The sequence below is a fragment of the Martes martes genome (assembly GCF_963455335.1).
Source record: "Martes martes genome assembly, chromosome: 18".
Classification (NCBI taxonomy): Eukaryota; Metazoa; Chordata; class Mammalia; order Carnivora; family Mustelidae; genus Martes; species Martes martes.
The window spans coordinates 11,868,038-11,880,828 of NC_137906.1; the positions used below are offsets into that span (position 1 = coordinate 11,868,038).

At 56.9% G+C, this 12,791-nt stretch overlaps 1 protein-coding gene across 8 annotated transcripts in view; it reads left to right on the forward strand.

Moving 5' to 3' along the window:
• TNRC18 (trinucleotide repeat containing 18) overlaps window positions 1-12,791 on the forward strand; it is an 86,761-nt gene that overhangs the window by 49,075 nt on the left and 24,895 nt on the right. For 7 of the 8 annotated variants that reach the window (XM_080830343.1, XM_080830340.1, XM_080830344.1 and 4 more), the window contains 4 exons: window positions 51-222; window positions 1,650-2,010; window positions 5,648-5,923; window positions 10,778-11,026. In XM_080830343.1, the coding sequence (XP_080686469.1) occupies window positions 51-222; window positions 1,650-2,010; window positions 5,648-5,923; window positions 10,778-11,026 (1,058 nt within the window). Of the gene's footprint in view, window positions 1-50; window positions 223-1,649; window positions 2,011-5,647; window positions 6,419-10,777; window positions 11,027-12,791 lie in introns of those variants that run through there. The other variant, XM_080830347.1, reaches the window with a different exon arrangement.

A 12,791-nucleotide genomic window follows, 5' to 3' on the forward strand; every position in this document is an offset into this window, starting at 1 on the left:
TTGAGTCTTTCCTGGCCAGGGTGCTGACCAGCTGTGCATCTGGGTTTCAGGCTGAGCAGCAAGCCTCTGCTGACGTCAGAGGAGTACGAGCTTGGAGCAGGCATGAGGAAGAGGCACAAGGGACCTGAGGAGGAACACGATGGCCTTGTTGCCACGGGGAAAGCAAGGGGCAGGAGCCAGCCTTGGGACGAGCACGAATCCTCATCAGACTTCATGAGTCAGGTCAGTAAGCTGCCATCCTAGGGTAGAAGGTCTGGAAGGTGTGCCAGAGTTCACACTCCCTCTACAGGTCTGTTGATCATCCTAGTCCTGCACAGAAACTGTAGAAATAATAGCTTTAGTGCCAGAGGGACTGTCCTCCAGTCTTAGTGCGCTGGGGGGTGGGGTGGGGCATGGATCAAAGCCCAGAGGAAGTCAGAAACTTAGAAGTGGCACGGCCTCAGGTAGAGCTGGGACTGAAAGCCACACCCCCTGTGTGTGCTCCATGACCCTTTGCTGAAGCCACAGAGGCTGCAAGTTCCTAACCAAATAATGCAATTACTGTTGTTTAACAGTGTAATTGTCTAATGAGCAGCTTCACTGTTCCGTAGTTCTAAGAAACAAGGGCTTGATGCCATTGTAATTTCCTTGTGAACTCTCCAGGGGTAATGGGGTGAGAGCCAACTCCTTGATTTTTCTTATTTCTGCAGAGCACTGAAATTGTCCACTTAAGGCCCGTGTCTCTAAATACTAATGTACCTTGTCATCCCTCCTCATAAAGCTCCACGGAAGGGAACTCTTTCCGTTGATTTGGCCATCAGAGGGAAATACGTAAGGGAGACTGGATCCAGGAGGAGTTAACAGAGCCAGTCTGTATGTCAGGATCCTTTATTTGCAAATCGTGAGGGATGCTTCTTGGCTGTTCAAATGACCCCATCCCTCCTTTCTCGCCCGTATTATATGTTACCCGATTAAAGAAAATACAGCTAAAATGTTGAGACGAGGGGCGTTAATGGCTTTGAAACTGCACATTTCCTTTTGATAGCAAACAACTACAGCAGACATGGCAACCAGGAATTTAATCTGAGGTCTCGAATCGCTGTTTACTGCTTCGGGCATCCGAGGCACACCCGAGGCATTCTCTTGGCAGCTCCCGCCCATTCACTTGGATGGGCTAGTTTAGGATGTGCTGCAGTCTTCCTGGGCTGCTTCAGGTGGTCGAGTTAAATGGTCAGCCATTCTAGGATTTGAGGTTTCTTCTATCTTGGTTGCATGCCTCCCTCCCCCCCCCCCCCCGCCCCCGCCTCCTGGTGCATCAGCAGGGCTGCTTGCTTGAAGGGCTTTCCTAGGAGGCACGAGAGCGTCGGGGAGAGCCAGTGGCAGTGCCAGCATTAGCGATCGCTGCAGCCACGGTAACAGCACTGTGATAAGAGCTTCACGGGCCTCATCTCAGTTCACCTTCAGGACAACCCCAAGAGGCCTGCCTGTAATTCTCCCCATTTTCCGGATCGGGGAGAACAGAGGCTCAGAGGGGTTGAGCAACTTGCCGGAAGCCACGGAGGCAGGGAGAAGGGACTGGAGCCCCGCTCCCTCAGAGCCCGAGTGCTGAAGCCCACTCTCGTCTTTTCACCAAACGTCTTAACCCGTGACTTCCCGACTTCCCTCTACAGCTGAAGATTAAAAAGAAAAAGATGGCCAGTGACCAGGAGCAGCTGGCCAGCAAGCTGGACAAGGCCCTGTCGCTCACGAAGCAGGACAAGCTCAAGTCGCCCTTCAAGTTCTCGGACAGCTCTGGGGGCAAGTCCAAAGCGAGCGGGGGCTGCGGCAGGTACTTGACGCCCTACGACAGCCTGCTGGGCAAGGACAGGAAGGCGCTGGCCAAAGGCCTCAGTCTGTCCCTCAAAGCCTCCAGAGAAGGTAAACACAAAAGGGCCGCCAAAGCGAGGAAGATGGAGGTGGGCTTCAAGGCCAGAGGCCAGCCCAAGTCGGCCCACTCCCCGTTCGCCTCGGAAGTGAGCAGCTACTCCTACAGTAAGTAGCGGACGCCGCGCCGCCTTGGGCCGCTTCCTCTCTCCCCTCAGTCTCCTCTGTCGGTCTCATGGGTGCTCGAAGGACTCTTCTGCTTCTGCGTGGGCTCCCGGCCGGAAGTGTGGTGGGGTGCAGGGGGGCGGGGTACGGAAAGCGGAAGTGCCTGTGATTGGTGGGTGGGAGGGGAAGTCCGCCTGCTTGTGGCGGTCCTTCGCGCCTTTGCGGGAGAACAATCCGTGCGGAGGCCTTTGCGCGACGGAGTCAGCGGCTGCTCCGCCTAGAGCGGCCGTTTGCGACAACCGACCGTAGAGCGGAGCCAGCCTCCTCCGCCCACAGGAGGCTCTAAGTCCACTGGTCGGGCCTTCGGAGGAACCGCGTCTGTTCGTAGAGCGCACGCCGTGCCGGGCGGCGCACTGAGGGCTCTGCGGGCCGTGTTTGCGTCTGTGTTTCCCACAGCACTCCAGGTGGCTGCCCTACGTTGTGCCCGGGGGTGGACCGCCCGGGTCGGGAGCGTTGAACCGGGAAGCGCAACCGCTGCTGGACTGAGGGGGCTGCTCGTCCTCTCACTGGCCGGGGCTGCTGCATGGGAGCTCTTTCCCTGGGCACTCGGGAATGCGGCTTTCCTGAGCCGGGGTCCCCAGACTTGGGCCTGGGGCTTACTGTAGTGGCCCCAGGTAGTAGGTGTAGGCCCCTAGTGTAGTAGGTGTGCCTGGGTGTGCGTGCACGCGGGCAGATGGCTGGCCCTTCACAGCCTTCGGTGGCGCGTAGTAGGTACTCGTGTGTGTGCACGCGCACGTGGGCAGATGGCTGGCCCTTCATGACCTTTGGTGGCCCGTAGTAGGTGCGCCTGGGTGTGTGTGCGCGCACGGGCAGATGGCTGGCCCTTCACAGCCTTCAGTGGCGCGCAGTAGGTGCTTCTGGGTGTGTGTGTGTGTGTGTGTGTGCGTGTGCACAGGCAGATGGCTGGCCCTTCACAGCCTTCGATGGCACATAATAGGTGCTCCTGGGTCTGTGTGCAGTCTCTGGTGGCTCTGGGACGCTGTATGGCTGTAGTCTCTGGTGGCTCTAGGACGCTGCCCTACTATGGCAGATAGTAGGTGCTGTGTGTGCAGATGGCTGGTCTTCCATGGGCCTATGCTGGTGGGTAGTAGGTGCTCCTTGATGTGTGTGTGAGTGGAGCTCCAAATGCCCAGAACCCAGGTGCACAAAGCCAGTGGCTGCTACAGAAAGGCCTGGAGGGGCTTCACATGCAGCTCCTGGCAGTCCTCAGCAGGGTCTGTTGCAGGAGTCCCCATGCCCTGACTTGGGTGGAGGGCTTTTTTGTTTGGACTGCCTGGATGTGGGTATCTGGGCTTTTGATTGGCTTTGCTTGGTTTGTAGGAAGAGTGGTTGAATGTCAGGTGCAGGAAGGTAGACAGCTGTAATGATACTAAAGTTTGTTTTCTTGAGGAAAGGAAATAAAGTGTTTACGTGCTTGGAGTTAAATTATTGTTGCCTTCACAGGGCTGTTGTGAGCTCTGGTGAGTTCATGTTGGTAAAAGCTGGCTGTGGCATAAGTTTAAGCTGCTGCTGTTGTTGGTGTCTTTTTTTGTTTTTTGTTTTTTGTTTTTCTTTTAACATTTGTATGTTTGGTTACTTAGGACTAATGGGTCTCTAGGGCTGACGCAGAGACAAATATGTGAGGTAAACAGCTCCTTTGTCCCTTATGTGTTGAGGACATGCTTGATTGTCATAGCTTTTGTGGCCCTCAACTTTGGATGGGTATGATATGACCAGGTCCATGGCTACCATGAGCTCATCTCAGAAACTCATAGCCCCGGAGGAGGGAAGAAGGACTCTCCTCTGACATTTCCATCTCTGGGTTTTAGAATGTTGGAGGGAATGGGGAGTTGCTGTTTTGACCGCGTACATTTAGAGGTCAGAGATGAGCTCAGTTCCTGAGGTCTTTGGCGTGCTCTGAGCCAGTGAGTTCCCTGTGTGCAAATGTTTGCACTCACAAAGCCATATTCGGATTGCTTGTCTGTTACACGGGCGTCGAAAATTCCACTGTTCAGGTGAGGGAAGGGAGTTAAAGTTGCAGCAACCGATCAGATCTGTGTCCAACTAGATGCTAGCTATAGTAGGTAGCTGGCTCTGAAGAGAGTTCCTGGTTTGTTTGTTTAAGTAAGCTGCATGCCCAGTGCAGAGCCCAAGGTGGGGCTCGATCTCATGACCCTGAGATCAAGACCTGAGCTGAGATCAAGAGTCGGCCAGTTAACCAGCTAAGCCACTCAGGCACCCCTCGTTTGTATTTTTCATGTAGGCTTTTCTGTAGGTAGATGAGAGGACGCAGTCACACAGAAGCCAAGAGTGTTTTCTAGCACAAAGATGGGTGGCAGGACACGGGAAGAGAGAAAACTGCTTTGTTTTTCAACTTTGGGTTGTTGGGGTTGGGGGACATGCCTGGTGGGAAGCCAGCTCGGTCGTCATCACCCACGGTGTCTCCAGCCTGGGATGTGGGCTTGGAAAGGATGGTCAGGCCTGATGGGGCTTGTCTGTGTTCCCCTTGCCTAGAGTTTTGAGGCCATCCTGGAGTTGGGGTCTTGGTTGGAGTGGAAAGCATAGGTAGGTACGGGCAGAGGCAGCCAGAGGATGGACACTGCCTCTGCCTCACTCCCGCACCCGGCATAAGCACGTGCCCTTGTAGTTCCTTGTGGGCATGGAGATGGCAGGTGCTGCCAGAGCTTAGCTCTGTTCGTTACTGTTCCTCGTGTTCAGAGTGGATTTTATCAGATCATGGGATTATAGTCTTTGGCTGTGGAGCCGTTTTTTCCAATGAAATCTTGCTGGACAGCCCAGCCCCATTTATAAAACGGATCAAAATGGCATGAGGACGTTTGGGTTGAGGTTGGAAGGGGCCAGAGCTGTGCCTGCTTGATGGTCCCCCTTCCCTAAAGCTGGGTGATCCTCTCCCAGGAAAGCTTGGGAACCCTGGCCTTCCCGCCCTGTGCAGGAAGGCGGGAGACTTGGGGAAAGCCAGCAGCTGTGTGCTGGTAATGAGGCCCTTTGATGGGAAGCCTTGAGTTGGAACATCACTTGTCAATTTCCTTGGTGTGACTTCGTTCAGTGGCCGTTGCGATGCTGCTGGGCGGGGAGTTGGGACGCGCATGTGTGTGGTTGCTCCCCAGTCTGCCCGCGCCGCCCAGCATGCCACCGCAAACTGCTCTTCTGGGGTAGAAGAGCTTTACCCGAGCCCTTCTTTTCTTGTGTCTTGTCTCTCCCCAAAAGCAGCCGTGGGCTGGGTTTAGTGACCTCCATGACCCCGGCTGAGGCCTTCCTGAGAGTAGTAGGGCTCTTGCCTCCCCCGGGGCCCGGAAAGGCTGTTGGCAGAGGTGGCTGTGTGGTGGGTCTGGAAAGGACGAGCTCTGTGAGGCCTGTGGCCGAGGGGCCTCCCAGGCGAGAGTCGAGAGTTCCAGGCCAGAGAGAAGAGGTCTGGGCGGTGGGACATGGCCTGTTGCACGGCCCGTAGGCACTCGGACCTCCCTGCCCTGGCACGCGCTAGGGCGTTCTCAGAGCCACTGAGAGTGACGAGGGACACCAACCCCTCCGTCCCCTCCCAGCGCTCCATGACTTACTTTATTAAAAACTACTTTGACTGCAGATACGGACTCAGAGGAAGACGAAGAATTCCTGAAGGACGAGTGGTCTGCCCAAGGCCCGTCCAGCTCCAAACTGACGTCTTCCATCCTGTGTGGCGTGGTGGCAAAGAACAAGCCCCCCGGAGGCCCCAAGCTGACCAAGAGGGGCCTGGCGGCCGCCCGGACTCTGAAACCCAAGCCGGCCGCCGGCAGGAAGCAGCAGCCCTTTTGTTTGCTGCTTCAAGAGGTCGAGGCCCGTTCCTCCTTCAGCGATTCCTCGGAGGACTCGTTTGACCAAGGTTACTAGCTCCAAACACAAAGTACCTTCCGTGTTTTCTAGCGAGAGAGTGAGTGAGAGAGAGCGCGAGAGAGCGAGCGCGAGCGAGCGAGCACGCAGGAGATGGCAGGAGATGGCGGGCAGAGGTGGCCCACCTGGGACGCCTCGGGAAGGGCGGCCGTCTTGGTTCTTGGCAGCGTAGCCTGCTGTATCCGCCTGAGTCCTTCTATTTTTGTTCTTATTTGTACCTGTATCGTTGTGATAACGCCACGGCCTGGCTCTTTTTGAGCCTTTATACGGACTGTTTTTAGTCTCACCCTCCTCCGCGCTCCCCCTCTGCCCCCCTCCTCGCCTCCTCTGCCCCCCTAGACCGCAGGCCTGGGTCGGGTTCTCTTGGAGGCCTCCCGGAGGGACATTTTGTAAATGGAATTCTGTCGTGTGGGCGTGTGACTTGATGTTTGTACCGCGATTTTGGTAATACCAAGCTTTATTAAACATACCGAGTTCATTTTTAACTAAACCCGTGTGCCTTGTCTCTCTTGCTGTGTCCTTACTAGACCATTAGGTTGCCGCTCCCCTCATTCGTTCCTCCTTCCCCTCCCCCTGCCTCCCCCACCCCTACCTCCCCCAAGGGCTAGAGCTGGAAGAGGCGGTCTGCCACTCTTCTCTGTTACTCAAATATCCCTGGTAGCTGTTGGCATGCGTTCATTCCTCAGGCTTAAAGTCAGCTGTGCTCACCTCCAGCTTCATCTTTTGTTTTTGTTTTGTTTTTTAGCTGCCTGTTTGTTTTTTTATTTTCTTAAAGCTCTATTTCTATGTAACAGCGGTTTAAAAATATAAACACTTGTTTTCTAACACATATTTCTGTTTTTTTTTTTTTAAGATTTTATTTATTTATTTGACAAAGAGAGATCACAAGTAGGCAGAGAGGCAGGCAGAGAGGAAGGGAAGCAGGCTCCCTGCTGAGCAGAGAGCCCAATGCTGGGATCATGACCTGAGGCGAAAGCAGAGGCTTTAACCCACTGAGCCACCCAGGTGCCCCACGTATTTCTGTTTTAAAGGGCGTGTAGGCAGTGCAGGGTCAAGACTATTTGCCGCCCCGAGTTTTGTTGTGAGATTTGAAAGCGTGGGCTTCATTGCCACATTGAGCGGCGGGGAGCCTGGGCTTTGGAGAGAGCACTGGCCTCTGAGCCCACAGGCCTAGTCAGCTGGCAGCCCCCCCCATCTGCCTCACCTATGGGGAGAGGGTGGGGTTCTGTGATCCCTGCGGACATCCTGGTTCTGACCTCCCTGGGTTAGAAGCGTCCCAGGGACAAGTGGGGGAGCCAGGGGATCCTTAAGTGTTTCTTCACCCTGGTTTAGGGATTTGTTCTGGGTGGAGCCCCTTCAGGGATTCCCAGAGTCTAGACCCTGTGCCCCCTGGGGTGGGGCCCGGGCACGCAGAGGCCTACCTGGACGGGAACTGGGTCAGGCCCTGGGGCCAGAGGCTACCCTGACTCCAGCTGTGCTCCCGTTCCTGGTCTGCCGTCTCCCTGCCCGCACCTCCCATCCTGACTTGCCCAGATCCATTTTGGGTGACTAGGAGATGGCACAGCAGGGAGCCAGGTGCCCTTGGGACCCATGTTCTCTTGGGCTGCTGCCACGGCCGAGCGAATGGAGTTTGAGCCAAGGAAGCGGGGAAGTCACTAACTCGCCAGTCAGCCTCCTTGGCCCCTAGTCCTGGCCTCTGTGGACCAGTTTGGCTGGTTCACCATTTTCTTTCCTCCCTCCCAGACCTGTCCTCTCCCCTCTTGGCTCCTCCCCTTTAAAGCCAGAGTTCCAGCTTCTGTGAGTTGAAGCTCTCCTGCCCCAGCCCCGACCCCATAGAGAAGCAGGCAGCCCCTTTCAGATGTCTTGGCCCAGGGCCGTTTGCCCAGAGTGGGCAGAGGGAGCCAGGGGCCCCTCAGAGCAGGCCAGACGTGGCAGTGGAGAGAGCCCAGATAGGGGGAGGCGAGGGGCCCCGCTGCACGCGTGCAAAGACACACACACACTCACACACTCTCAATGCTGGTCAGATCTTGACAGGGATATTTGGGTAATAGGGTCTTCCTGACATCCGGTACTAAAACACCTGACTGCTTGGCTTTCTAGTGTCTGCTCTCTCCCCCCAGCAGCTTGACCATACCCTCACCCTTGATCCCTGCCCATGATGCTTTGAATGTCTGTTTTGGTCTCTTGCATTTGCTCTCACGCTGCACTCTGGACGCAAAGCGAAGGCTGGGAGTAGGGCAGACGGCGCAGCGGGTCACTGAGCTTGGGTCCGAGCCTGGCTCGTTGCTCCGTAGGTAGGCAAAACCCTTTTCTTTGTGTCCCCCCGCACCTCCCCTCCTCGGGGTTTGCCCCCATCGGCTATGGCAGCAGCGGGTTGCTTTGGCATTTATCGATCGGGTTTTAGAAAACCAAACCAAGTTACACCAGACAGCCCCACATACCGAGCCAAGAGTTTTTTGGTTTTGGTTTTTGTAAGAAAAAGTTTTTCTGTATTACCTTGGGCTTCTTTGTTGGGACTTTTCCTCCCTCTGCCCTTGGTAGGCTCTCTTGCCTCAGGTGTGGACAGCTCCAGAAAGGCTCCCTTGGTCCTGAGACACCCCCCAGCCCCGCCGCCGCTCCCCCTGCCCCGTGTACCCCAGCCTGAACAGAACAGCCACCGTGGGAGGCAGCCAGCGGAGGCTTTTCAGGCTCATAGCAGCCGGAGGCAGGGAGGGTCTCCAGAGACCAATCTTGCTTTGTGGGACGCGAACCCTGGTTTTGGATTTTTCCCTCCAAGCACTTTTTCCACGTCGAGGTGCGGGGATTGGGCTGCTGCTGGCTGATTGGTATCCAGTATAGACATTCTGGGCATCCAGAAACCCAGAGCCAGCCCTCCCCCACTGGACGTTGCTGGTGGGGAATCTTTCTGGTTGGGAGAGAGTTCTGGAGTCTCCACACCTGAGCAGCAAGGGAAGACGTTCTCTAGAAGGGAAAACTGGCCACACGTCTGATTCTGTGCCCCCACCCCAGCCAGCCACCGCCCCCCCCCGCCCGCCACCCTGCTCAAATTGGCCGACCCCAGGGAGGCCTGATGTGGGGGACCCAGGCGCTGCCGAAAGTCTGCCTACACTTAGCCTGCTTTGCCGCTGTGGCCCACTGGGGCGGAGACAACCATGTGATGTTCGCAATGTGGATGGATCGCAAGTGTGCACTGCCTGCTTGCCGCCTGCCTGCCCCGCTGGCCTCCATCCTGCTTCATCCATTGCTCTGGGAGCCGGGCCTCCCCCACTTCCTCTCCCTCCTCCCTCTCCTCCCCATCCTCCTCTTCCTCTTAACAACCCTCTGTCTCTGCCTCCTTCTTTTCTCAACGCCCTTCAGGGATTCCTGAAGCTCATTTCCACCTTCCTCACCCCAGAGACCCAGGCTCCCTCGGAAAGTTGGGTAGGCGGACCCCCTGCCGCCCTTGGTGCATCCGGGGCCACCACTTGGGGCTGCTGGTTGCACCCAAGCAAGCAGAGGTGGCTCGGGGTGTGGCGGGAGAACGTGGAGTTGGCTGGCTGTGTCTGCCCCTCTCCATTCCCTGAGCCCAGGCACTCCCTGCCCAAGATAGAGCGAAGGGTGGGGTGGGGTGGGGTACGGGCCACCTCCTTATGTCCCTTCCCTCTAACTGCTGCAGAGAGTTGCCTCTGGCCTTGCCTGGCCCTGCCCTGGGCTAGTGGCCCCCAGAGCCACCATCATGTGCCCAGCACTCCAAGCAGAGTGAGCAGGTGTCCCTGGGCGGTTAGCCCCCAGTGCCCTCGCCTGCCCACTCTCATGGTGTGAGGCTGTCTCCCTGGGAAGGTCAGGAGCAAGGTTGTAATCTCCCTGCAGTCTCTGTTCTTGGTGGAGAGCTTGGTTCGCGTGCAGGGAGCACCCCCTTCCAGGAGACACTGGGTGATGAGACAGCCAGGGAGCCCTGGGTTTGAGTTCTGCCTGAGTGCTCGGCCACGCCAAGCCTCAGTTCCCTGGCGCAGAGTGAGGTGAGCTGACCTGCGTGCCCTCCCTCCCTGGCTCCCTGTAGGTCAGGAGGCATAGCCAGCTTGTAACTCCCTTGGCCCTGGGGACAGCGGTTTCTTTTTGTACAACAGGCTGGTCCTGTTTCTGTTTGGTCCTTGTTCAGCCTGCAAAGTGCTTTCTCCTTAGCTGGGTGAGTGGGTTGGGAGGGCCGGCCCATGCCACAGATGAACAAAAGTGCTCCCAGAGGGCCAGGATTTACCCCAGGCTCCCCGGCTCAGGGGAATTGTTGGGAGCCAGCTTTGGACCCCAGAGCCTGCTCAAGAAGAGGAGATCGAACTCTACCTTCTCCTATCACTGGCCCCAGAACCCATGCCCCGCTGCCCCGACCAGGCCCCTGAGTCCTCGGCACCCTCACCCCACCCCCTCTCTGCCCCTCCCTGGCCTCCTCTTTCCTCTTCTCCTGCCTCCTTTCTCAGCCTTCATGTTGTACGTCGGGGCGTGTGTGTGCGTGTCTGCGTGAGGTGGTGGAGAGAGCTGTCTCCAGTCCTTGTCCGTGTGTCTGTCCCCCTCCCCACGGCACAGGTGCATGTTGGTATTCCCCTTACAGAAACCCTCTGATTCCCAAAGCTGCTGCCCACCTCTGGGCTGTCCGGGATGCCCGAGTCTTGGGCTTGCTTTGATGGGGGCACTGGGCCATCGGCGGGGGTGGGGGGATCTGTGGGCTGGTATTGGAACCACCCCCGGCTGATGAGGAGTGAGGTGCTAGGCTGGAGCCGTGCACCCCTCGCTGGTGCTCCGGCTGAGTCGGGGCGGTGGGGGGCGGTACCTGCCGAGGCCAAGGCTCTGACTCGCCCCCTGTTTTCTGCACCAGATGAGAGCTCCGAGGAGGAGGACGAGGAGGATGAGCTGGAGGAGGAGGAGGACGAGGCCGCCGGCGGCTATAGGCTGGGGGCCCGAGAGCGGGCCCTGTCGCCAGGCCTGGAGGAGAGTGGGCTGGGCCTGCTGGCTCGCTTTGCAGCCAGCGCCCTCCCCAGCCCCACAGTGGGGCCGTCGCTATCAGTGGTGCAGCTGGAGGCCAAGCAGAAGGCCCGGAAGAAGGAAGAGCGGCAGAACCTGATGGGTAAGTACGTACTGGCAGGTGGCATGCAGGGACACCACTGTCCCATCCTGCAGGCCGGAAACAGGCTCGGAGAAGGGTAGGGGCAGAGCTGGGGGCTGGGGGAGCCCTGCCTCGTGGGCCAGCCCCTTATGAGCAGAGTGGTACTGGTACTTGCCCCAGGAGAGGGTTCCGGAGCTATGCAGGCTGACCTTCACTGTCCATGCCCCTGACTTCCCCCGTCATAGCCTGACTCCCCCATTTCAGGTGCCTGGTGATAGGTAGCTCCAGGAAGCAGAGAGGCCTCAGGTGTGCACCGTGGGGGGCTGTAGAAGCCCAAGGGAGGCCGCTCCAGGTAGGGGACACCCAGGCTGACCCATGAGAGAGAGGTGGGAATCGGCTAAGCATACGTAGAACTAGAGGTACAGGCCCGCTAAGTCTGGGCATTCGAGGCGGTTCACTTGGTGAGATGGGCATGAGGCCTGGGGTTGGGGCCTGGAAAAAGTCATCACTGGGGGTGGTCGCGTGCCGTGTCACCGTTAGCTGTGCTTACCGTCCCATTTCCCTGATGGGCAGACAGAGACAGCTGGCCCTCAGGCTCGGGCAGGAGGCTAGGCCTTGTCCTGGCCCCACTTCCTTCCTCTTTGCGTCCCCAGTCATATGCCTGCCTTCTTGAGACAAACAGGGGTCCACCTTCTAGGCCCACCCCCATTCTCGCCTGGCCAAGTGTTCCCTCGTGGGGTGCTGGGGAGCATGTGTGTTCAGGGTGTGCACTCACCTGGCCTCAGCCTGGTCAAGTCCTCAGCCTGGCCCTCTGGGGTCCATACAAGGCCCTCTGGCAGGGGCTGTGACGGGGAGAATGAGCACTGGGGTGCTAGCTTGTTCTACCCCCCGGGTCTCCCCCAGCTGCCCCTGGCTTCATGTCCTGCAGGCTACAGGACAGAAGCTCATTCCTATGGTCTGTACTGCCTCATGGGACCTCATCTCTGGGGCAGCCTCACAGTCTTCAGGCCCTGACCTTGCCTCCTTCAGCTCTCCCTTCTCCCTCCCTTTCACCCTCACCATGTCCTGCCATTGTTCCTGCGGGATTTGGGTCTGGCTCTTCCTGGGCAGTGGCGCTGGCTTCCCTTCTGCTTACTCCTCTTGGGTATTTTTCATACATGAGCAGCTGGAGGGCTCTTAAAGCTCAAACTTGATCAGACCACTTCCCCTGCTGAGAACCTCGGACTGGTTCCCTGATGCCCGGTGGTCATGTGCCACCTGTCTGACCCCCTCCCCATTAGGCTTGGGGCTACCTGGACAGCAGCATCCTGTCCACAGCCCCTGTCCTCATCCCTAAATGCGTCAGCCATCTTAGAATCCGCAGGCTTCTGTGTTTTATCCAGGTTCTCAACTGTATTGGCAAAGAGTCCCCCCTTTTATACTTTGAAGTCTGAGGGGTCTGTAGTGATGTCTCCTTTTTCATTGCCAAACCAGATACTTTGTTTCTGCTCTGTTTCTTGATCAGCATGGCTCAGAGTTATCAATTTCACTGATTTCTGCTCTTTTTTATTTCCTTCCTTCTCTTTTGGTGTGTTGCCAACCATTTCCTATTTTTTAACGTGCAGGCTTAGATAATCAGCTTGGGATGTTCATTTCTTGTGGAGACCTTAGAAGTTCTCTCTGAAGCTTGCGTTAGCTGCATCTCACGCGTTGTCTGTTGTCCTTTTTTCATTATTACTCTCAGTTCAACACATTTCTTAACTTTTGATTTGTACTTTTCATTCAGTGATTAGTTAGAAGTATTATT